Consider the following 24,551-nt stretch of genomic DNA (forward strand, 5'->3'; position numbering starts at 1 on the left):
ACCTAACCTAACCTAACCTAACCTAACCTAACCTAACCTAACCTAACCTAACCTAACCTAACCTAACCTAACCTTCCTCCTTTACTCCCTTTTTTTTCCTGTTTCATTTTCTTTTTTTCCCCCTTTCTTTTTCCATTCCCTTTCCCCCTTCCTTTCCACTTATTTCCCTTTCCTTTCCTTTTCCTTTGGCCCCGGAGCAATCTGACAAGTCTAGGGGGGAGTTATTCACCGTGGATCCCCCCAGCAGCACAACCCCCCCGTGTCCCCCCGGTTCCATGGGGGTTCAGTGCCAACATCCCCACGGCTCTGCCCCTGAATTGGGAGCACCCACAGATGATCCCTGCCCCCTTCACCTTCCAGCCATCCCTGTGGGTGCTCCCCCGGGCCCTCGGGGTTTGGGGCTCCTCGAGGGGTGTAGGACAATGTGAGCAAAGTCCCCCCCGAACCCACGCGGGGATGGAGGGTCTGAACCTGAGGCATCACCCCCTGGGGCAGCCCCTGGAGCTGAATCCCGCAGGAGCCGTGTCCTGGCTGGTCCCCGAGCGCTGTCCCAGCCATGGGAGGGGTCCCAGGATCACCGGGGTCAGCACATCCCCCCCTCAGGAGCTGCTGCGAAAGCCCCCGCGTGGGTGGGGGGTGCCCGCAGCTCGCAGGGCGTCACCCCGGGTCGGAGGGACGGGGATGGGATGGGAAGATGCCACCCTTGCCAGGAGGGCAGCACTCTGTTCTCAGCGCTGTCCGCCCCTGGGGTGGCTGTCCCGGGGGGGACCACCGTGCCCGCCGCCCACCCTGTGCCCCCGCGGCCCCGCCGTGCCCAGGGACACTCACCTGGAGCAGCGGCAGGACGAGCAGCAGGACCAGCAGCCTCGGGGGCGGCTGCCACGGGCCCCCCATGGCTGGAGCCAGCGGGTGTCCCGCTCAGAGCCCGAGGGGCCGGGGACAGCCCAGCTCCTCCCGCATGTCCCCGAGGGTGGGGGACCCCGGCACCTCCCGGGGTGACCCAGCACCTTCCTCCCCTCACCCCCTCTTCGCTGCCCCTTCCCAGCCGTGTCCTGCTCCTGTCTCCCTCCAGGACCCTTTCCTGCAGCAGGTCCTTGGTCACACCCCGGTGCCCTGACCCGGTGCCCGTGTCCCCCCGGCTCTGGCTGTCCCCGAGTGCCGACGGGCTCTGCTCCTCTGCGAGCCTGAATGTCACAGCTCCTGCATCTGGAATATGGAGGCTCCACCCTCCGCTCCCCCTCCCCACGCAGAGGGTTGGACAGAGGAGCAGCTCGGGAGGGACCCCCCAGCCTGGCACTGCCCAGCCTGGCCACTGCTGTGCCCCCAAGCACCCCCTTACCCGCTCCCAGCTGGGCCCAGGGGATGCACAGCGGGCACAGGGACCCCTCTCACCTGCTCCTGGGATGCTGCAGGGCTGGAAAACTGCTGGCTAAAGGCTGTGGGAAGTGGGGGTGCAGCCGGGACGGGGTGCAGGGGGCACCCCGAGGGTCACGCTGCACCCCGGGCAGCTCCACACCTGGGAGTGGAGGAAGGTAGGGACCCCAGAGGAGATGTTGTGACCTGGGGCTGTGCACACACGTGTGCAAACACATGCCCTGACACACGTGGGCCTGCCTGGATACATCTGTGCCCATGGCATGGGGGCAGTGGGGCTCCTTCAAACCCTCCCCAGGGTGGCAGGAGGCTCTGCTGGCCCCAGTGACAGGCAGTGCTGCCCATCCCTGTCCCCTTCACCACCCTGCCTGCTCGCTCAGCTCCTGCCTCTCCTCCCTGGAGCACCCCCAAATCCCTCCCCAAAACAACACCCCTGCCCAGAAAGGCCCAGGGTGGGCACTGGGTGTCCAGCAGCCGCCCACACCTCTGCAAAATAACCTGAACTCTGCCCCAGTGGAGACTTTTGGTCTTGGCTGAGCTCGTGAGTTTGGTGGTTTGGGTGCTGGAACCTCAGTGCCAAACCAGAACAGAGCAAGGGGGTGCTGGGGGATCCCAGGAACAGGAACAGCCTGGCATGGACACACCTCCCTGAGCACAGAACACCCAGTGCTGCCTCCCTGCATCCCTCCCAGCTGCCCTTGGGGCCAGATATGGCCCCCCAACCATCACCTGAGCTCTTCTCCTTATATTAAAAAAAATATAAAAGTCTATATAAAATATATAAATATATATTCTATATATATTGCATATATGAAAATAAATATATACATGTAATTCTCCCTGTTAGAAAGCCCCAGCCCCTCCAGCAAGGGGAATTTTGACTCAAACATCACCATTTTAATGATTCTGCTGAGAAAGCAGAGAGGGCAGGAGAGGTGAAGGAAGAAGGAGGAAACGCGGGAGGGCAGGGAAGACACTGTGATAATCTCTTGGGATTAAAGAACCAGCCTTGCACCCCTAGACCACCCAAAATCCTCCTCACTGACACAACTCGGGTGTGGGTGATGGTGAAAGAAGGGACTGAAAATGCCCCTTCGGCCTCAGTGCTGAAGGGCAGAGGGCTGGGGGGGCTTCACTGCACTTAGTACTGGGGTGGGAGGGGGAAGAACCACTTCTGCTGCTAATTTTAGTAATGCAACACCATTACCATTTCTTAACGAGGCAGCAGCTCCCAATAACTGCTCCCTCCATCGGGAGACACGAAGCCAATGAACGAACGCTGCTGTTGCTCTGCCATTCAAAGACCTCAACAGGGTTTGCCATGCAAATTAAATAACCCTAAAAAAAAATGCAGATAAAAGAACGGGGCCCTCAACATTTCAAAGGCCTCGTTTGCCATCGTTAGGAGTGGCTCACTCTGCTCTCAGCCCGCGGTTATGTTGACACAAAAGGCTGCCGGGCCCGGCCAGGCTCATTAACATCTAATGGTTCCGCTAGAATGTAAACACCCAAACGTAACCATTGACTTTTCCAAAGCATATGACCACGTGGGAGGGGTGCCGAGAACCAAATTAAACAAAACCCCTGCTGCAAATAACCCTGTGCCCCAGTTGGCATCGCCCCACGGGCTTGGGCAGAGAGTGCCGGGGGATGGGGTCTGGTTTGGGGGTGGCCCAATGTGTCCCCACAAGGCCACTTAATTTGGTTCCACCTGGTGGCAAATGGACTGGAGGGAGTGTCCCCGGTTTTGGAGGGGCAGGTCTGGTCCCTGTGCTGGGAAAGGCCAGGGGAGGTTGGCAAAACCAAAACCTCTCCTGTGGGAAGTGCATTGCTGTCCCCTTTCCCCAGGAAGCATTTGTCCAGTGGAGAGCCATGGGGATCCCTCAGGTCATGCCCAACCACCCACACCTTCCTGAGCTGCTCCTGCCCTTCCTCCAGCGAGGAAGAGCTGGGACAAGACAATGGTGGCTTGACCTCCTTCCTGGGGCGGGGTGACCTGCCCAGCCCTGCCGGTCTTAGGGCCATTGTTCCCTTTTGCAGCAGCAACTGGAAAATAAACAAGGATGAACTCACTTGATTGCAAATCCTGGCCAGCCCAGGACCCTGCAGCCCCCTCTGGGATCCTCAACTGGACCAGCACACAGTGGTCCCATATAGGGTGGTTGTATCCACCCATATGACGGTGAGGGGGATGGTGGTGAGTGGCTGGAGGGGACAGGATGGGAGGATTTGCCTCGGGCACATGGCTTTGGTGTGGCAGCACAGCCATGGAGGGCCGTGGGTGGCACACAGCAGCAACTGTGTCCCTGCCAAATCCCCAGGGAATCTCCCCAGAGGCTGCCCTTCAGCCAGGGGTGCTCCCATTAATCCTCCTCCAGCACTGGAATCACTGCTGGTGTGTGTCGGGAATTAGGGATGACTCAGCCGTTTCCAAAGCAAAGGAAGTCACTGACAAGAATCTTTTTTTGCAAGTGCCAAATGCTCATTTACCAAGGGCTGGAAATTACTAATCGTGTTGTGTTGCCTCCATCCCACCTTACAGCAAAGTGGGGTGTCCCCACCCTGCACCAACAACCTCTTCCCTGGTTTTGGGCTCTGTGGCAGGAAAGGGTCTGTGAGGGGTGATTTGGATGAAGAGGAGACCACGGTGACTGGATGATGGGTCTCAAAGCACCAGCAGCATGAGACCTCCTAGAAAAGGAAAGTGGTATTTTTTTGTAGTTACCTTTCAAAATGAGAAGCTTAAATTCACTCACAGTCCTGGACCCACAGAGCATCTCCAGAGATGTGTGCCCAAGTGGCTGTGAGTGACAGTGTGATGGGGACAGGGGACAGCAGCTGCCAAACTGCCACTCCACATCCTGGGCTTGTCCTGGTGTGCAATGACAAACTGGTTTTGGACTGGTTTCTGATCCCCCTCTGGAGCCAGCAGGGATTACAGGGGGATGTGTTGCCTCAGCGGTGTTTACTTCATCTTCCACGAGTCTTAGGCAAGGCTGCTGACTCCTGCCGGTGTTTCCTCATTTTGGGAATCTCTCTGGCTCCAGTTTGTTTCCAGGGAAGGGAAATGGCACAGGGGATGTGTTATCGAGGGCAGCTCAGGGTGTCATTGCTGCCGGGCCATATCAGAGCACAGCTCATCCCGGCTCCATGCATCACCATCCTGCTGAGCCCGGTCTGATGACCCGCCCTCGTGCCCTGGCTGCCCCTGCTTGGCTAATTTGGCAAAGTTTGTCCATGCTCAGTGTCTCCTGCTTGCTCTGCAAGCAGAGATCCGTGCAGAGAGAGCATGGAGGGGCTGGATCCCGCTGTCCCTGCTCCAGGTGCCTGGTGCAGCACCCACACGGTGCAGACGTTCATGTCCAAGGGGTTGGCAGAGGGTCCCTGTCCCTCCTTGGTCCCCAGGGGCCTGACCCTGTTTCAGGGCCACTGCCTTGGTCCTGAAAGGCAAAATTCCTGGTCCAAAGCAAAGCTTGTGATGGAACTCAAGCTCTGCCTAACCAGGGCACCGGGCTGAGATCCCAGCTCTGGGTTTGAGGTTTAGGTGAGGGTTTCCAGAACATGAAATCCCAGAGTTACAGGAAGAGAAGGGCTCGAGAGCTTCCAAAAGGAGGGCTGCCAACAAAATCATCTGCTGAGCACCCTCAGGGTGTCTCTTGGCACAAGTCTCATCCTGGGGGTTGGGTTTGGCAAGGGAGCTCTTATTGGGGACAGGGGGGTCCATCCCCACCAGAACTGTAAACTCCTCTGATCCCTCCTGGGGCCTGGTTTCCTAGAATGTACATGTGGATGGCTGATGTGCCATCACCAAGCACTCCAAGGTGGGGAATATAAACTGACCCTGGGCTGTCACCTCTCCCCAGTGTAGGTGAGTTGGCTCATGAGGGTCCTCACCCCCCCTCCTTGGTGAGAAGAGCTGGTACCTCCAGCTGGAGGATCATTTCTGCCTATAAAAGGTGTCTCTGGGCAGTGTCCTGGGGACAGCACAGCCACAGCTGCCTTTGTCCTCAGCCCACAGGCCTCACACTTGCATTTCCCTGTGCCCAGACTCTGCTTTCCTGGCCAGTGCCTATCATGGCACTCAGCACCCATCTGGCTGTTGATCCTCCTGCTCATCCTTCCTTCTTTTCTTTCTTTTTTCTTTTTTTCTTTTCTTCTTTCTTTCTTTTTTTCTTTCTTTTCTTTCTTTGTCTTTCTTTTCTTTCTTTCTTTCTGTTTCTTTATTTTTCTTTCTTTCTCTTTCTTCATTTCTTCCTCTCTTTCTCTTTCTTTCTTTCTTTCTCTCTTTCTCTCTTTCTTTCTCTTTTTTTCTCTTTCTTTCTCTTTTTCTCTTTCTTTCTTCCTTTCTTCTTCTCTGTCTTTCTCTTTTTCTTCATTTCTTCCTCTCTTTCTCTCTCTTTCTCTTTCTTTCTTTCTCTCTTTTTCTCTTTCTTTCTTTGTCTCTTTTTTCTCTTTCTCTCTCTTTCTCTTTCTCCTTCTTTCCTTCCTCCCTCTCTTCCTTTCTTTCTCTCTTTCCCTCTCCTCCTTCTCCTTCTCCTTCTCCTTCTCCTTTTCCTTCTCCTTCTCCTTCTCCTTCTCCTTCTCCTTCTCCTTCTCCTTCTCCTCTCCCATGCAGGAGGCCAGACCATAACACTTCCAGAGGGGCTCAGACTGCCATGGGAGGGCTGAGGACATTCCAAGCAGGTCTCCTGCCACCCCTCACGTCCCCCTCTGGCACAAGGTTTCCTTAGACCCTCTCCCCTCATCCTGGTGCTTGAATCCCTCCCCCAGATAAGAGCAGGACTGACAGCCGGGCTCTGCTCATCAGGCTCTGCCAGAAACGAGGAGGAATCAGCACAGTAATTAAATGTGCAAATAATTGGAATTTGGGAGTTAGAACAAAAGGCAGAAAAACAATCCAGAGGGGTTTGGAAAAATTAAGAACACAGAGAAAAATCTAATCAAGCAGAAAATAGCCCGACTGGAGCCAATGGTTGGGGGCTGAGGCCCTTGGAGAGCTCCTCCCCTGGCACTTGGGGGGTCTCGGTGCCATTCTGGGGCAGAACAAGAGTTTTTGGAGAGATCTGTCCCTGCTTGCTGAGCAGGGCTGGCTGCAGGCTGAGTTCCTGGGAAAAGTTCCCAGATCTGTGCTACTGGTGCAGGGCAGATTTTGGATGCAATATCCATGGAAATAATCCCCCAGAGGGGCAGCCACGGAAATGCAGCTGGTGGAGGTGGGGGAGAGATACCTGAGGCCGGCGGGGTTGGGCTCTTGGAGGGGGAAAAGTGGTTTTTCACTGCAAAGGGTTTGCTGGGGATTAAATGTTTCACACAGACTCACCATTCCCAGGCACAGCGTTTCCCTGGGATGAGCTGGGACATGCAGAGCTCTCTGCAAGGGGGAGATAAATGGAAAACCTGAGCTGGTTGTGGTCTGCTGGACACAAATCCCCCTGGCAGGATCCTGGGAGGCACTGGTGGCAGGGGAGAGCAGCAGGCTGGAGCCACGCTCTGGTGCCACTGGTTTGTGCTCACGCCAAGCCTTGCTGGGATTTCCATGGGGGGATGTGCTGGTTGGTCATTGCATCCCTGAGGAAGTGGTCCAGAAGGTTGGGAGACAGAGCCAGGGCACCTGGAACTGTGCCATGGACATCTTGGCGACCAGACTGAGGCTGAGGGACATCCTGGGCCACTGTGCCTTGGTTGTGCCCGGGGGGGTGTTTCTGAGGACCTATGAGGGGACATCCCGTGGCTTGGAAGGATCTTCTCCCTCCACCAACAGAGACAGACGGGCAGGGGTGTCTCCATCAGACAGCAGGCACTGCACATCCTGGAAGAGCCAACCCCATTCTGACACCCAAACCTGCCCCAGACTCAGCCAGACCCCTCTCCCACCATTCCCTGCAGAAACACCTCGCCGGGTTTGCTCTCCCATCCCGGGGCTCCCCCGGGGTCAGGGGACACGGCTCAGCCCCACGGGGACACGCTGCAGGTGCCTCCCGGCCCCTCCGGGTGCTTTTGCCAGCGCTGGAAAGGACCTTTCCTGGGGATACGCTGCGGGGAAAACCAGCCCAGGGACATTCCTTGCCCGGCCAAGCCTCCGGGTTTGTTTCTCCCCCGCAGCCGTGGCAACGATCCCGGCTCCTGTTGTGGATCCACCCCCCCATCGCCTGAGCCATGGAAAGGGGGGCAGCAGGAGACCCTCACGGGGCCCGGGGGGACCCCCCAGCAGGGACCCACTTCATCCCACCCAGCGTAAGCCCCGGAGAGCAGTTCTGCCTCTGGATTTACGGGATAGGGGGTGGGAAATGGAATGAGGCGGGAGGAGAGAGGGGCTGGGGTCGGGATTTTGGGGGGGCACTGGATAGGGGGTGGGAAATGGAATGAGGCGGGAGGAGAGAGGGGCTGGGGTCGGGATTTTGGGGGGGCACTGAGGGTTGTGGGGCAGCAAAGCCGCTCGGTACAAAACGCCTCCCTGCTCCCTTTAGAGCCGGGAAGGCCGTCCCTGCGCAGGGACGTGTCCCCAAAGGTGGGGACTCTCCAGGGGTGCCGTTCACCCACGTTTGCAGGGCTGCGCCCCTGGAAAGACGGGGGGCAGAGGAAGTGACCCCCTCCTCCGACGCTCCCACCCCCTTCCCCCGGGGAGCAGCTCCCCTCCCTGCTCCCTGCTCCCTGATCCCTGCTCCCTGCTCCCTGCCACCAGACCCTGTCCCGTCTCCTCCCCGGCTGCCCCACTGACAGGGCACTCAGTTAAACCCGGAGCGGACATTCCTGGCGTTTTCCTTCCCCTCCTCCCTTCCAGCTCCGATCCCTGCGATGTCCCCAGGGAGCCGTGCCGGTGTCCCAGCAGCCCGTGATGATCCTCCAGCAGCTTCCAGGGCCCGGGGCTGTCCTGGCCCCCCCCGCGGGACCCCCGCCCGTCCGGGGAGGTGCGTGATGGGAGAGGTCGCAGAGGTCAGCGCTAAACCCAGCTCAGCTTCATCCTCTTCTCTTTTTCCAGCCTTTTCCCGGCGCGGGGCAGGCAGGGGGGCTGTGCCCACCCTCTGGAGCCTCTCAGGAACAGCCGCACCACCCTTGGACGGCTGCTTTGCCCCATGGAAGGGGCTTTTTGGGGGGTTTTACCAAACTTGAAGTCTGGGCTGGCTTTGGCCACACCAGGGGTGCTCCCGGGGAACATTTTTGGGGGTTTGGGGTTTTGTTTGTTTGTTTGTTTGGGGTTTGGGGTTTTGGTTTTGTTTGGGTTTTGTTGTTTGTTTGCTTTTAATTCATCTACTTCTTTTGTCCAAAGCCCCATTTCATGAGGGCATGGGTAGCATCACCAGAGACAGCCAGGGTGACAGGGGCTCCATGGCCATGTGAGATGGGACCAAATGGGAACAAGCTGGGACATGTGGCAGCCCGTGGGATGTGCAGGCAGGATGTGCAACTGTCTGTAGGGATTTTACCCAACCTTGTGCCCCCCAGGGCTGGGGGAGCAGAAACAGGGGGGCTTGTGGGCTCTGAGTACAGGCCGTGGACAAAGCTGTGCAGCGTTGTGGGGAGGAGGAAGGTTGAATTGTCCTTAAAATCCATGGAGGAAAGATGATGCTGAAAATTGGTGTGGAAAGAAAACAGAGACCCAGCCCAGCCCCTCAGAGCCCTGGGCGTGGGTGGGATCCATTCAGAGCTGCCAGAACTTCATGTCCTTCCCCCCTGGTTCAATGCCTGGCTGCTGGCCCACTCCTTCCTCCCAGCTCCAGCTCCGGCCACCTCCCAGGCTGTGCTGGGATGCTCCTTGCTGAAGGGCCACTCACCTCATGGGTGTCCTGGGAGCCCATCCCTGCAGTTCTGAAGCATTTGGGGATCTGGCACATGGGGCACAGGGATGCCCAAACCTTTTTTTTACCCAGACTCCAACTAACAGGGACTCACAGGTCACGGAATCATGGAATTCCAGAATGGTTTGGTTTGGAAGGCACCTTGAAGCTCATCCAGTTCCAACCCTCTGCCATGGGCAGAGACACCTTCCACCAGATCAGGTTGCTCTGAGCCCTGTCCAGACTTCCAGGGATGGGGCAGCCACAGCTTCTCTGGGCAGGTCTCATGCACAAAGCCAGCAGGATCTCAGGGGGAGCCCCTCTGGCAGCTTTACAGGTATTTTCCAGGGGAATTTCCCACCTGCATCAAATGGGTATGTTCTGTTGGGGATGCAGACCCAGACTGTGTGTCCTCTGCAGTCCGACTGACCTCAGCCAAGGGGAAACTCAGCCAAGGGGACTGGGATGCTGATCTGCACATGCACAGCTGCTCTGGGTCGCAGATCCTGGTGTGGAGCCAGGCAGGGGCTGGGGAGGCACCAAACATCCCCAACCTGCTCTTCTCCCAGACCCAGCTCCCAGGAATGGAGATGGGGGCCCTGGGGATCATCCCCGCGGTCCCGCCCCAGCTCCTGCCTCCTCCGGGGGTTTCTGAGCATCCTGTGTGTGACATGGCACAAAGCAGAGCTGACCTGGGTGTGCTCCCATGCCCTGCCACCCCAAGGACACCAGCTCTGGCAGCTGGTGCCAAGGCAGAGGCTTTGCCAAGCCATGGCTCGCTGCCAGAGCCGGAGCAGTTCTCTGAGCGGGTGGAAAGTCTGATGCCTCCAGCACCACTAATCAGCCTCCAGCGAGCCAGACCAGATGTTTAATCACATTTGCAAAGAAGAAAAGGCTGAAATATGGCTATTTTAAAGCTTCATCTGAGCAAAAGAATTTTTAAATGCCGCATGGGCCTTCCAGATTGGGGCGGGGGAAGTCTGGCTTCGCTCCCGCTGCTTGGGAACGAGGACGAGCCTCGGTGCCGCCCCATCCCATGGCTGTGCTTCTCCTGCCCTTGCTCTGATCCCTCTCTGACGCAGAACCCTCCACATTCTGGCAGATTTAATCGAGTTGATGATGATTCAAAACTCCCAAATGCACCAGGTGCTGATGAACAGCCTGGCTGTGTCGGCACTGACGTCCTTCGGCTTTGGCCCATCCCCAGCCACTGCCCAGGTAGGGGCCAGGGGTGCTGGATGGGCAAGGGGACCAAGGGAGCAAAGAGGTGGGCAAAGGGACCTTTCCAGGGCTGCTCAGGAGAACAGAATGACCATGTCCCACTCTGGCACAGCATGGGACTCCTCCAGGTGCAGAAGCTGGGTGGTCTCAGCCCAGCTCAGTGCAGGCTCTGCAGCCCCCTGTGGTTTTGGAGCTCTCTGTGCTGGTTTGACCCCCAGCTCTGCCAGCACAGGTCACATCCAGGCTGCTGGGAGGTGGTTTAGGCCAGCTGGGAAGAGCCAGGACCCTCCCTGTGTGCTCAGCAGGCAAGGATGGCTCTGCAAGGGCTGTCATTTTAAAGTTCGCCTCGAACTAAAATCACATTAAACATTTCATCTCCTCAGGGGGAAACAATGGTGCTTTCTGGACAGGGGCGGGAGCTGGGCTCTGGGCAGCTGCTGTGCTCGCTGCCAGCTGGCACCTCTAGGCATCCACCCCCTCCCTGCCCTCCCAGTGCCCGCCAGTGCAGTGCTGGCCCAGACTGGACCCTGCTGTGGCTGGATCAAAAGGGCTCTTCCAGCAGCGTTTTGAGGTCCCTTCTGTGGGGCTGCCACCCCCCCCCGTCCCCAGCAGCCGGGTCCCCACGCTGGCTGACCGTGGGGCTTTGTGGGGGGCCGAGCCCACCCAGCTGGACCCTGGGAGCAGCCAAGTGTGGCTCCGTGGGAACTGCCCGGCTGGTGCTGCGGGAGCAGGGGCCCAGGGGCACGAGGAGCTGGCACGGCCCTGCCTTTTGTTCCTCCCCACAGGCGCTGGCGATGCCTTTGCAGAGCGAGGAGGAGGAGGAGGCTGTGGTTTTCCACCATCACTACATCCCCTACCCGGGTCCTGTTCCCGTCCTGCCGTGGCTGGACCCGGGGCGGGATCGGGGTCCGGGGGCTGTGCGGTTCCTGGGCTCGTTGGCTGAGGATGAGGTGTGAGTAACGAGGGGGGGCTTTATGCCACCTGGTCCCCGGTGGAACAGGACTTCCAGCCCAAGCTGGGACACGAGGGGGAGCATCAATGCAACATTCACTTGTCCTTGCTCCCCTCCAGCAGTGCGGTGCCCCCTCCTCCACCCCCCAGTGCCACGGGGACAGTGGGACCCAACGTCCCACCAGCATCAGGTAGGGACACGTTCTCCCCATGTCCCTCAACGAGGAACATCTTCCCTGGCTTTGATCAGCCAGGCAGCCCCCACCGAGGCCGAGCCCTCCCTGCTCCCTGTATCCATCCGATCCCAGGGCGGGACATCCCTTGCACATCCTCCAGCTCCTCCCTTTCCCCACAGAGTACTACAGCGTGCTGGAGGAGAGGCTGTGAGCTCCAGGAGAGGCTGTGAGCTCCAAGAGAGGCTCCTTCCCAACGTGGTTCCTCTGGCACATCCCAGCCTGTGGTCCCAGAAGATCCTGGGTGGGTGCTTCAGGATACCCATCAGTTCGGGGTGGTTTCCTCCCCCTGAGCCACCTCGAGGCAGGGGGTGTCACAAAGCCTGTCACCCAACCCCAGGTGACATCCTGATCCCAATCTCTGCATCCATGAGGACTGCACGGGCTGTGCTGTGTCCTGGTGGGTGGGGAGAGGGGAGATGTTCCCAGCCCAGATGGTCCCAGTCTTCATTAGTCCCTTCAGATCTCAATGCAGCACATTGCCTGTAATTAATTTGCTTTGTTAAGAAAGCCCCTGCTGTCACTAATTAAGCATCTGTAATTACATGGGCTGATGGCTTTGTGCCTGAATGGGGGGCTCCCTCGGGGCTGGAGGGTGAGGGGGGTGCAGAGCCTCTTGTACCCAGGGGGGATAAATCAGTGCCTGGTGTGGGTGCTGGTGTGGTGTGGGGGGGGGCTGGGGGTTGGAGGTGGGAAGCAGAGTGGGATGTTCCTGGTGTGACTCTTGGGAATGTCCTGTGCAGGGTTAAAAGTTGGACTCGATGATCCTTGTGGACCATATTCCAGCTCAGAATATTTTGTGAGTGCAGGGAGAGTTGGATCTGCCCTGCAGCTCACTCGTGGTGGGGGAGCCTGAAAAAGGGAGATCACGGAGTTTCCCAGGGTTCAGTGTCCCCTCTGCCCACCAGGAAGCTGGAGGAAGTGGGGAGAGATGTGTTTTGGGTGCTGGAAGATGTTCCCTGCCTCTGCTACCTCCCCAACCCCACTTTGGGGTGACAGCCCTGCTTCTGACACCATCCCCAAGAGAAGAGTTCCTGGCAGGAGACCTCAGGGCTGGTGGTCCTCTGGAGCTCAGAGGATGCAGAAGAGCAGCTGCACCTTAAATCCCCTCCTGGTCCCCCCACTGGGCACGAGGATTGCCCTGCCCCTCCTCTGGGGTGGAAGGGAGACTTTATCCTCCCTGTGCTCTGGGACAGGCAGATCTTCCCCAGCCTGGCTCCTGCTGAAGCTGGACAAGAAGCCCCCAAATGTGGAGCAGGAGGGTCACGTTGGGTTGCAGCATGAAAGCCCAACTCCTCCAGCTGGGAACCCTCTGGGAGGTGGCAGGACTGGCTGGGCAGAGCAGAAGGGGAGGGAGACATCCAAAAGCAAAGCTGAGTTTGGTGGGAAACCAGGCTGGTGCACGGAGGTTTCCAGATAGAGACAAAAAGGGAAGAAGGAGGTGAGGAGTCACCTGGAATGGGGTGGACAGGAAGGGTGGGCTCAAAACACCACCCAATCTTAGCTTTAATATGAGAATAATGAGAGAAATGGGAGGGTGAAGCAATGGGGATTGCAACACCCATGGTGGACGTAACCCCTGAGCCCTCTCTGGGTCACTGGTCAAACTGGGGCACTCTCCAGTTGCAACCTGGGCTAGTGGAAGGTGCCCCTGTCCAGGAGGTTGTAATGAGATGACTTTTAAAGTCCCTTCCGACCCAAACCATCCTGTGGTTCTGTGATTTTATGATTCTGTGGTTTGGGCCATGGACCCACCAGGCTGGGAGGTGCTGCTGGTGGCTGAGACCAGGCCACAGTTATCTGAGCAGTGACAAGCACCTGATTTCTAAAAGCAAGACTGGAGTTTCCACAGGGCAGCCCAGAGCTGGCCTGGATCCCGTGTGCCCAGTGCGAGGGCAAGAGAGCAGAAGGAGAGGCTAATTACAGCCCTGTGGTGCTAATTGTACCTGTGAACACACCCAATGCAATGCAGCCCCTGGCTGCCAACTGGGGCGAGGGCTGGTACCTCCTCTGGACAAGGGCTGGCATCTCCTCCAGCCTGGGGTGGGAGCAGGGGGCAGCAGAGATCAGCCCTCCGAGGCATTGCCGGGACATTGGTGGCAGATGGGAGGGAAAGGGCACAGGGGCTCCTCTTCCCAAACTGGGGGAAGAAGAGAGGTGGGAAGCACTGGCACCACGTGCCTGATGTTGTCCCAGTTGGGGAGGTGTCTTCCAATAATCTGATACTCTGCAGGGTGAGGTTTGGGGATCAGCCACGGTGCCAGCAGGTAACTGTGACAGGCCTTGCTGGGGTGATGGGCATGGACCAGGACCAGCTCTTGCTGTCCCTACCAGCTGAGACCCCCCTTTCCCAGGGTTGGACAGGAGAGATTCCCAGATCATGAACACTTTTGTGGGTGACGGATCTGATCACATCAATTTGGAGTCACTGCAATGGCTTTTGATAGCCTGGGAGGGCACTTACCCAGGGTGACACCGGGGGTGACTCAGGGTCCCGGCGCTGACTCACTCCACTCTCCACCCTCGGTGGGGTGCCCTGCATCCCATGGGAGCTGGTCCATCCCCAGGCCTGTGCACAGGGTGAGATACACACAGTACCTTCCCCTGGACCAGCCCCAAACACCCACGCACTGAGACACCTGAGTCACCTGCCACGCTCCTCGGCGTCCCCGGCGCCACTCGCCCTCCTCCCGGGGACGAGGGCTGAGCTCCCCAGCACCCTCTGGCCAGGGGCAGCACGATGGAGGTGGTCCTGCTCCATGGGCTGCTGCTGCTCCTGCCCTTGGCAGGGCTGCTGCTGTACAGGTACAACACCACCTTCCACTACTTCTGCAAGGTGGCCTTTTTCCACTGCTGGCTCGTGGCCATGGCCACCATCCTGTCCCCCTTCGCGGCTCTTCGGGGACGCTCCGTGGAGAACATGAAGTGAGTACGGCCTTGGGAGTGTGGAGATGGTGTGGAGATGGCTGGGCTTGGCTGAGGTGGAGGAGCTCCTGTGGTTTCGTGGACACACTCTCTCCTGCCCTGGCTGTACCCGGAGCTGTGTCACAGCTGGTGGTTGGGCCCTGGGCTGTGGCGAGGGCTGTGGTCGTGTCCATGTAGCAGTGAAGGTGTCTCTGCACCTTGTGGGGTGGTGGAGAGGTGCTGGCCATGCCCAGGGAGGTGGAGGTGGTGGTGGTGACCACCACCATGATGGAGGTGGTCAGCTGGGTTGGGACTTGAGGTCCCTGGGGCAAGAAGGAAAGTAAATCAGATCATTTTTGATGGCAACATTGGGGTCATCAGTTGGGTGGGTGACAGGGGGGGTTGGCAAAGGCTGGAGGTACCATCGTTAGCAGGGTGCAAACACACATCCAGCACTGTCTCCCTGGCACTGCAGCCAGGTCTTGCCCTGTGGGAGCCTCAGGGATGATGCTTTGGCAAAGGCTGGTGAGGCCCTGGCACAGGTTGCCCAGAGAAGCTGTGGCTGCCCCTGGATCCCTGGAAGAGTCCAAGGCCAGGTTGGACGGGGCTTGGAGCAACCTGGGCTGGTGGAAGGTGTCCCTGCCCATGGCAGAGGGTGGCAATGGCTGGTTTTTAAGGCTCCTTCCAGCCCAAACCATTCCATGGTTCTGTGGTTTTGGGGTGTCTCGGTGCCATCAGCTGCCAGGAGTGACACAGCCATGCCCCGATGAGTTGTGTCCTCACGCTGTCACTGTGCTCAGGGGTGGTGGCAGCCGAGATAACGTCGCTGTGCAACACGAGAGGAAGATCTGGTTGCTTTTAAGGGTGTTGCAATCCCGTTGCTGGATTCCTGGGCATGATAACATACCAGCAGAGATATAATTATGTCAGAGTGAAAAATACCCGAGCTTGAGGTATTCGCTGAGCTCGAGCCATCACGGATCTGTGCTGATGGACTGTGGCCCTCAGCAGGAGTGTGGTCAAAGGTCTGATGTTACCAGTGTGTCGTGCAGCCTCTCTGCCTGGTCCTTTCTGTGCAGGAATGCTGTGCACACATCATCATCATCATCATCATCATCATCAGGCCAGGCTTCGAGAACGAGGATTTGGGAAGGGCTCTACCCACGTTTGTTACAAGCACGCTGGTGGCTAAAGAGGCCAATATGAGATAGACACGTCCCGTTGCAAAAGGCACAGCAGAAGGACTCCTTAGGTGGTAAATTCTGCAAGGCACGATTCCTTCTGCGTTGTCTTTTCTCCTCGAGAGTGATCCTGCTGCGCTCTCAAAGCAAACAGCTGTGTTATAGATGGTGTGTCTGCAGACCTCCCGATTGGAGGCCAGAGTAGACCAGTTATGGTGATCAGTATGGCCAAGGAATGTGCAGGAATGCTGTGCACACACACACACACACACACACACACACACACACACACACCCCATCCAGGGCTGCTCCAGCCCCGCTGCCAACGCTTCCGGCTCAGGGTGAATTCCCGAGTGACACGGGGGTGACTCACTCTGCCTTATCTTGTCCCACCAACACCAAACTCCACCGGAGCAGCACGCCCAGCTCCCTCTCCTCCAAATCCCAAAGCCTCCGGCTGGGAGCGCCTTCCTGTCATTAGTCCTGGCTTTGGGGCACTGCTTCTCTGCAGACACAGGGATCTCTGAGCCTGCAGGGCTGGGTGCTCTTCTGATTCCACGGACCCTCTAAGCATCGTGCCTCCCGCTCCCTCTCTGCCTGCCTCTACTCTCTCCTCCCAGACTCCTGCCTGCTACCTGGTGCTGAGCCCTTTCCCTGTTCCCCGTGGGCTCCCTGGGAGCAGTCACTGCCAGGTATGTGGACCCTGGCACTGGTACTCTTTGTGCTGAGGATTGGACGGTGCCCAGCTTTTTACCTCCATTGTGGTGCTGTAATCCCTGTTGCTCCCTCCTCCCTCCATTCCACTCATTATTCTCATACTGAGCATCACCTTTCACTGCCATCCCAATCTTACCCTTCCTGTCCAGCCCTCTCTGGATGTGACATCACTGTGTGATGCCACACAAATGAAACCTCCACCTCTTCCCGACATTGCAGGTCCGGTGAAGCTATTTGTGATTTCCTCTAAGGAATGTATCTGGTCTGGTTTTCCCTTCCCTGCCCTCTCCTACTCCACCTGCATCACAAATCTTGGTCCCTGCAGTGCTGCCCTGGAGTCATCCACATCTCTGTGGACCTGTCTGTCTCAAAACTGTCCCTCTGCACGTCCCTCTCCAGAGCTCATCCATCTGCATCTCAGCACCTCTTGGTTGTGGTCCAGCTCCTCTGGCTTTGGGTATGTGCAGTGCTGGGCTCTGGGCTTCCAGCCCACACACAGATCCAACTGGGCACCTGGGGGAGCCTCCAGGTCAAGCTCACCTGGCCAGAGGCAGCTGTCCTCACTGGGATGTGATCATTCCATCCCATCTCCCTCTCCTCTCCCTCACCCTCTCTCCCCCTCCTTCTTCCTCTTCCCCTCTCCCTCCCTGCCTCTCCCTCCCTCCCTCTCCCTCCCTCTTCTTCCTCTCCTCATCTTATCTTTTCTTTTTGCTTCCCCATCATCTCTGGACACCACAAAGCCTGTTTTTCCTCTCCCACCAGCTTGTGCTGGTCCCTGTCCTTCCTCAGCAACTGCAGGGCAGACTCTGCCACTGAGACACCGAGGCCTCACCTTGGGGGTGGGTAGAGGGTTAGTTATGAGTTATACAGGCTATAAATTTTGCTGGGAAAAGCAAAGCATCCCCGAGACTGGACACAGAGCCACCAGAGCAGCAGACCAAGGCCAGGCTGGCCCCTCCTGCTCCCTGGGGGCTGTGCAGGTCTGCTCCCCACACGGGTTCTCTCCGCAGGCTCCTGCGCGCCGCGATCCTGCCCCTCAAACGCTTCTGTGGCATCAAGCTGCAGGTGAGGGGCACAGAGCACCTGAACATCAAGGAGCCCTATGTGATAGTTTGCAACCACCAAGCTTCCCTTGACCTCGTGGGTACGTGCAAGGGAGAGGGGGGTGTGCCCATCACTGCATGGGCAGCCTTTGGGGTGCTGTGGGGGACGGGGGGGGGTTCCAGGCTCGCTTTGGGGGGTCCCAGTGAGGTCACAAATCCCAGGATTTGTGCAGGGAAGTGTGGTGGGCTTAGCCCAGAAGAGCTAGTGGGACAGGGGTGTGCTGCAGAGAGAGGGCTGGGACAACAGGAGATGATGCCAGGTCACCACAGCCACGGGGCTGGGTTGTTCTGGAAGCCATTGGGCACCACTTAAAGTCCTTTAAATCAAGTTTTTAAAAAAATCCAACCTGGTGCTATATTAGGGTGTAAATGACTAAATAATCTGTCTGTCCACTGATCTAATTTGTCCCTTCTGGAGGGGTTCCTCTCTGCAGTAATCACCCCTGTGCTGGTTTAAAGGTAAACCAGCAGGGGAAATGAACTCAACTCAAAAGAGAGATTATAAATCAGAATAACAATTTAATAAAATAATACAATAAGTACAATTATACAGGCAAACAATTGGTTTTAACCCACAAACCCCAAATATATAACCCAGCACCCTGGGGCATGAACAGAGTGGTGTTCTTTGGGCCCCCTGAGTCCAAAGGAAAAGGTGAGGGGAAAACCTGTTGCACTCTGGTCAAGAGTGGTGATTGCAGTCTGGTTGAGAGCGGTGAGCTGCAGTCTTCCTCTGGATCCCACAAGTGGTAAAAAAGGTTCCAAAACTCCAAGTTTATATATTCTCCAGTTCAGGCAGGAATGCTTAGTCCTCCCCTCAGAGCGGGGAATTCCATAAAAGGGTGTGAGGACAGGAACATCTTCCTATCTTAACGCCTAGTTTATAGCCTGAGGAGTCAGGCTGCTCTGGGCAGAGGGTGTAAATGCTCTATTGAAAACAGTTTCTGGGAAATGGCATGGAAGGCTATAGAATATACAGTTTTGGGTTACACCCATACCGTGGTGAACTGGTCTCAGCTGTCCTAACTAGGACAACCCCTCAAGGATGGGGTGGCTGCACTGCAAAATATGTTCCTGGTGTTCAGCTGCTTTGTCCAACGTGGGAGTTAAATTTCCAAGCAGTGAAGGATTTTCCAAGCTGATTTTTCTGCCTCAAATAATCCAGGGTTGGGAAGGTATTTTAACAGCTCTGCCATCCCTCCTCCAGGCATGGCAGAGGTCATTCCTGAGCGCTGTGTGCCCATTGCCAAGAAGGAGCTGCTGTACATGGGCACTCTGGGCTGGGCCTGCTGGCTCAGTGGCATCATCTTCATCGACCGCCACAGACGAGACGCGGCCATCGATGTCATCTCCCAGACAGCCCGGACCATGTGGCGTGAAAACGTGAGGGGGGCTGGCAGGAGGGGGGGACTGGGGGGGGAAACACCCGTGGGGTTAAAGGGGGTGAGTGGAGGACTGATGTAGAAGGTCCCAGGTGCCCTGGCTGTGGTCCAGTCTCACGTCTCTCCCTGTCCTGTGCAGCTCCGAGTGTGGGTTTTCCCCGAAGGCACCAGGAACCAGAACAAATCCATGCTGCCCTTCAAGCGTGGGGCTTTCCACCTGGCTGTGCAGGCTCAGGTGAGGGAATATCCTTATGTTCAGTCAAGGGTTGGACTAGATGGTCTTGGAGGTCTTTTCCAACCTAAATGATTCCATGATCTGCCCCTTCTGCTCGCCCTGGATGGAGCGGGGTGGGGGTGCACTCTGGGACAGTGGGATGGAGTGTGTGGGGAGGGGTCCCCGGGACAGGCACTGTGCTGTGCAGGACCCAGGGTGGGACAGGGACCTGCTGAGGCCTGGGGCACCACAGGAGCTGGAGTCCCACCTGGGGAGGGGGTCTGTATGAAAGGCACCCCTGACCCTCCGTGTCCTATAGGTTCCCATCTTCCCCATTGTAATCTCCCCGTACTGGGACTTCTTCAGCTCCAAGGAGAAGAAGTTCACCTCTGGTAAGTGATGGACAAGAATTCCCATGCCAGAAGGCAGGGCTGGCAGTGGTGAGGAGGCACGGGGGGGTCTCTTCGTGGGACACTGAGGTGTGGGGAGGCAGCTGATGGTGAAGGTGGTTCCTAGTGATTCCTTTAACAGCATTCCTGGCCTTTCCCTTCTCTCCCAGGCACGTGCACCATCCGAATCCTGCCCAAGGTGGAAACACGGGGCCTGGGCCCCGAGGATGTCCCCGAGCTGACCGAGGCTGTGCGCAGGGCCATGGCCGATGCCCTGGCTGAGATGTCTGGGAACCCCCGCGGGGACCAGGGTGGGGGCACGGGCAGCCCCCAGTGCCAGGAGGACCCAACTGGGACCACTTATTAGGCAGAGGGAGCGAGTCCCTCGGGGACACAAGGGAGGTGGCACAGCCAGAGGCTGGGCCATGCTGTCCCCTTGTCCCCTGAGGATGTGTCCACCAGCCCTGCCACCGCCCCGGCAGGACGGTGCCCTGGTGCAAGGGGAGCAGAGCAGTGCAGGACAGGGACCAGGCAGCTCCCCAAAAACAGAGCGAGGTGCCCCCCGAAACCCCTCGTTATGGCTGTGCATCCCCTGTGTCCCCCACACCTGGAGCTGTGTCTGTCCCCTGGGATGGCTCCTGCCTGCACCCTGGGCAGGGGGGGATGCTCCGGGCAGGGCTGGGGGTTCTCAGCACCATTTTCCACCCCTGACTTCCCCCAAGGGCGTGCTGGGTTCTTCTTCCAGAGGCTCCTAAAATGCTGTTGGGATACAGCCAGCTCTGGGGAGGAGTCCAGAGTGCAGCATGTGGCCTGGGGGGACACGAGGTCCGGGGGATGTGGCCATGTGGGAAGAGCATCCTCAACGCTGAGTTGTGAGCCAAGGCTGCAAGATTAAACAGGCTGTAGCTGGTGCTGGGTGTGCTCGTGTCCTGCCTGTGTGTGTGGGGGGGAATCCTTCTCCTTAGGACCTGCTGGGGGCCTGCATCCGTGCACATGGAGCATCCCTATGGACACCACAGCGTATCCCCGGGGTGTGGTGCTGGATGGCGTGAGGAGCACAGGGCAGGGGGAGAGTGACACTGATCTGACCCTGAGGTAGAGCTCTCCCTGCCTTAGTAAGTGCACAGGAAGAGCATCTGTTAAAACCCCAAATACCCAGAGGATCCTGGATCGTGCCCACCTGGATCAGGAGGCTTCAAAATGTCTCCCCATGGCTTCCAGACCGTGGCATAGCCAGGCCCATCCACCAGCTGCCAACTTCCCTGGCTGTTCCTCGCAGTCAGGCAGGGATTTGGACATCATTTGGCTCCTTCCCAGCTGAGCAGCTCCTGTCCCAGCCACCCCAGGGTTGCAGGAGGGCTGGGACAACTGCAGGGGGGGGCTGTCCCCTGTGCTGGGAGCAGGGTGGGCAAGGCTTCACCTCCCATCTTCAGCTAAAACCTGCAAGCCATGGGCAAGCGAGGGCACAGCACTGTGGATTGGCACCATTCCTGCTCTCGGGAGCAGCTGGCTCATGATGGAGGAAATCCTGCAAATCTGTGGCAATCGTCTGCCCAGACAGATACCAAAACATCAGCAGCAGGAAAGAGGCTTCCCACGAGCAACAACTCACCAGACTAGGAACTGTCACAGGGAGATGGTCAAGGGCAGTGTGCACACGAAGCATCCCATGTTCTAGAAAACCCCTTTAATCCCTTCCTTCCTGCCAGGGTTCCCAGTGTGCAGCTCAGTCTGTTGGGTCTGAACTGACTTGGTGGTCCCACCACATGCCCACCACCTTGGGTGTGGTTTGGCTGCTCAGAACCTTGAGCCCAGCAAAGGTTGAGTTTAGGGGTTATGCATTAATAGGAACACAGAAAGATTTGGGTTGGAAGGGACCTTAAAGCCCATCCAGTCCCACCCCCTGCCACAGGCAGGGACACCTTCCACCAGCCCAGGTTGCTCCAAGCCCCGTCCAACTTGGCCCTGGACACTTCCAGGGATCCAGGGGCAGCCACAGCTTCTCTGGGCAAAGCATTGTCCAAGCTGGACAGCCAGGTCCCAGGCAGAGACCTTGATGGCTTTTCCACTGTCAGGGGAAGGTGAAAGCTTGGGGAGAGAAAGACACTTCAGCACAGGGACTCTGGGAGCACCTTGCTTCCCCTGGCTCTCCAGACATGGGGTCTGCAGTGACCCTGCCCTGCTGCTTGGTCGTCCAGCCCTGGCACAGCTGCCAAGGGCAGTGGTGGAGTCCCCATCCCTGGAGGGATTTGGAAGCTGTGTGGATGTGGCATTTGGGTCAGTGGTGGCCTCGGTAGTGCTGGGGGAGCCACGAGCTCCTGGTCACGTTGAACCACCCTGGGATGCCTGTCAGGGCACTGACCCACGGCTGCATCCCGGGGAGGGGTCAGGGTGGACCTGGGGCCATGCTCCCAACTCCTGCCCTTGGGGGTGGGAGGTCCAGCCTCCTCCAGACACCAACACTGTGTGGGGCTGCTCCAAAGGGCAGGGGGGTGGGCACAGGGCTGTATCCAGCCATACCTGAGCAGGGCAGGCCTGGGGACAGCAGTCATGGTCATCTGAGATCCCACGGAAAGAGGTCAGCCCCCTCCATGGCTTCCTGTGGGGTGATGGCACGTTTTGTCCAGAGAAGCTGTGGCTGCCCCATCCTTGGAAGTGTCCAAGGCCATGGTGGACAAGGCTTGGAGCAACCTGGTCTCATGGAAGGTGCCCCTGCCCAAGGCAGGGGGTGGAATAAGATGAGCTTTAAGGTCCCTTCCAACCCAAACCATTCCATGATTCCCACAGCACTGCCTCTGCCCACATCCCCAAAAGGAAGGGAACTGCAAAGCAGGGAGGAAACCCTGCAGAGCAGGGGATGTGCTCTGAACACCACGTGGCTGTTGTGGAGCTGCCTCAACTTTCTGGAATTCCCACCAGGACAGAAGGAGGGAGCTCAGCCCCTGCCCTGGCTGGTGTCCAGCTCCCAAGAGTGGTGCAAAGAGGAACGAGAGCAGCCAGAATCAGCACCACAGCACAACACTGTCCTCTACCTCTACTGTTCCTCTACCCAGATTTAATGAAACCGGAGGAAACGGGGCAAAAATCCAGCCTCAGATGTGTGATCAGCCCAAACAGCTACTGTTTGGTTAAGTTTGAAACACCTGTAAACTTGCCCTTTCTGAGGAATCACCACAAACTCATACAATACAATACACAAACTCATACAATACAATGTCATCATCATGTGCTGCCTATTTTCGTTCCATTTGTTCCCACTCCACCCTGGCACCATTTCCCAGCACAGCAGTGTTCAGGTGAGTCCTTCCCCCGGGGTTTGAACCTCTGCAGGTTGTAGAAACCTTTCCCAATATTGCAAAAATCCAGCAGAGCCTTGAACCCAGGAAGCTGTGGGTAAACGTGGCCTGAGCTATATCTGCAGGTGCCTGTGGATCCCTCTGCCAGTCCTTGTTTGCTCACTGGATGGGAAGCAAAGATCCCATTTCAGGGCCTGCAGAGGGGCAGACGCAGGTCCAGAGGGATCCAAGCCCTGCAGGAGGAGGCTGTGGCTGTCCTAGACATCCCCTTCCAGCTGAGACATGAGGTCTCCAGCCCTGCCCATCCTCTCCCTCATCCTGCACCTCATGGCTGGGGCATCTGCAGCCCCCTCTGTGTCTGTCTGTCTGTCTGTGCCTGCTGGCATGGCTTTAGCCTCAGCTCCTTGGGAATTCCTGGAGGGAGCTACTCCCTTGTTGGGGGTCGTTGGCCAGGGTGGGAATGGGGTTGTCCCTGCCCATGAACATCAAGGACGTGGCACTGGGGGCTGCTGGGCTGGTGGCCCTGGGGTGGTTGTTGCAGGTGCCCTTTGCTTTGAGCTGGGAAGCCAAGGGGAGACCAGAGGCAGCGTGGGGAGGCTGGGGGAGGTGGTGCTGCACCCCAGCACAGGTTCCTGTGTGTCCAGGGGCTCTTCGAGGTCTCTATGGGGTCTGTGCTGGGTTCTGTCTCACCCCCACACCCCTCTTGTCATCACTTCTCCTTGCAAGGAGGTGTGTGGTCACAGCCCCAGCTGTGATGTACCACCCCTGCCCAGCCACGCTCTGGGTCCAGGTGACCATCGAGCTGCTGGGAGTGCACAGAACCCACCCCATCACCTGCTGAAGAGGGAGGTCCAGCAGCCTCAGATGCACCTGAACTTCACCTTCGCCGTGAGTGTCACCCCAAACCAGCCCTGAGCAGGGAGGGGATGTCCTGGGGATATCCTGGGCTCCTCGGTGCCTCCAGGCAGAGCAGTTTCCACCAGCTCCCCTGAGCTGGGGCTGTGACCCCACACAGGGCTGGGAGCAGATGTGACTTCCCCATCTTTTGGCAGAGTCTCATCCCTCATGCAGACAGAACTACTCCAGGCTCAGCCCAATTACCCAGTGGCTAAAATAATCCCCTGGTAGGAGACCTGCAGACCAGAGCAGGGTGTTGGGGGGACATTTCTCCCCAGCCCCTGGCTCAGGGAAGGTGTCCCTGTGGGTGAGGAGAGCTCAGGGTCACCCAGAGTGAGCAGAGCACCCTGGCCATGGCTCATCCTCACCTGCAGCCTGATGTTTCCTCCTGCAGGCTCCAGCTCCCATCGGTGGGAAGGAAGAAAACCTAGACCTGAACATCTCAATCCAAGGAGATTCCCTGAACGTGTCTGAGAAGAAGGAGGTGAAGCTGAAAACACTGGACCCTGGGATCTTCATATAGACAGATAAACCTGTCTACAAGCCTGGCCAGTGAGGTGATGGAGGCAGGATGCACCACCCTGCTCTGGGCTGAAGGACCTGGTGGGAGAGGGCTGCAGGAGGCCCAGCCTTGCTCCTACACTGCGTGGGAATAGGAGGGCTCATCCTGGGATGCACTGGAATGCCCAGCACTGACAGAGGGCAATGCCAGGACACCCTGGCAGTGCTGCTTGAGGGGCACTGCAGGGCTTGGGGGGATTTCCATCCTCCCTGAGGATGAACTCACTCCTCCATCTCTGTTTTCCTTTTCCAGTGAAGTTTCAAGTTGTCTCTTTGGATAAAGACTCGATTCCCAGCAATCAGCAGGTGAGAGGAGGGTTGGGGTGGGAGGAGGTGACAGGGCTCTTCTGCAC

General features: G+C 57.8%; 3 protein-coding genes across 3 annotated transcripts in view; 2 read left to right on the forward strand and 1 right to left on the reverse strand.

Moving 5' to 3' along the window:
* The window catches only part of LOC108509113 (vasoactive intestinal polypeptide receptor 1-like), a 10,022-nt gene extending 9,128 nt beyond the window's left edge, over positions 1–894 (reverse strand). The window contains exon 1 of the mRNA XM_017838374.1: positions 829–894. Within this exon, the coding sequence (XP_017693863.1) occupies positions 829–894 (66 nt within the window). The remainder of the gene's footprint in view (positions 1–828) is intronic.
* A 294-nt stretch (positions 895–1,188) lies between these two features.
* Positions 1,189–12,075, forward strand: PRR29 (proline rich 29). The gene is made up of 6 exons (XM_017838363.1): positions 1,189–1,341; positions 7,867–7,882; positions 10,252–10,367; positions 11,156–11,322; positions 11,442–11,512; positions 11,677–12,075. Exons 1-6 carry the CDS (start codon positions 1,189–1,191, stop codon positions 11,706–11,708), a joined length of 555 nt encoding a protein of 184 aa, XP_017693852.1. The 3' UTR covers positions 11,709–12,075.
* Positions 12,076–14,294: 2,219 nt separating this feature from the next.
* On the forward strand, positions 14,295–24,160 carry LOC108509103 (1-acyl-sn-glycerol-3-phosphate acyltransferase alpha-like). Its single transcript, XM_017838364.1, has 8 exons — positions 14,295–14,479; positions 17,367–17,500; positions 18,667–18,842; positions 18,981–19,076; positions 19,375–19,447; positions 19,615–19,755; positions 23,531–23,628; positions 24,032–24,160. The coding sequence occupies exons 1-8, from the start codon at positions 14,295–14,297 to the stop codon at positions 24,158–24,160; spliced, it is 1,032 nt and encodes a 343-aa protein (XP_017693853.1).
* The last annotated feature ends 391 nt before the right edge of the window (positions 24,161–24,551 follow it).

The sequence above is a fragment of the Lepidothrix coronata genome, unplaced genomic scaffold (assembly GCF_001604755.1).
Source record: "Lepidothrix coronata isolate B3197 unplaced genomic scaffold, Lepidothrix_coronata-1.0 Scaffold335, whole genome shotgun sequence".
NCBI classification, from domain to species: domain Eukaryota; kingdom Metazoa; phylum Chordata; class Aves; order Passeriformes; family Pipridae; genus Lepidothrix; species Lepidothrix coronata.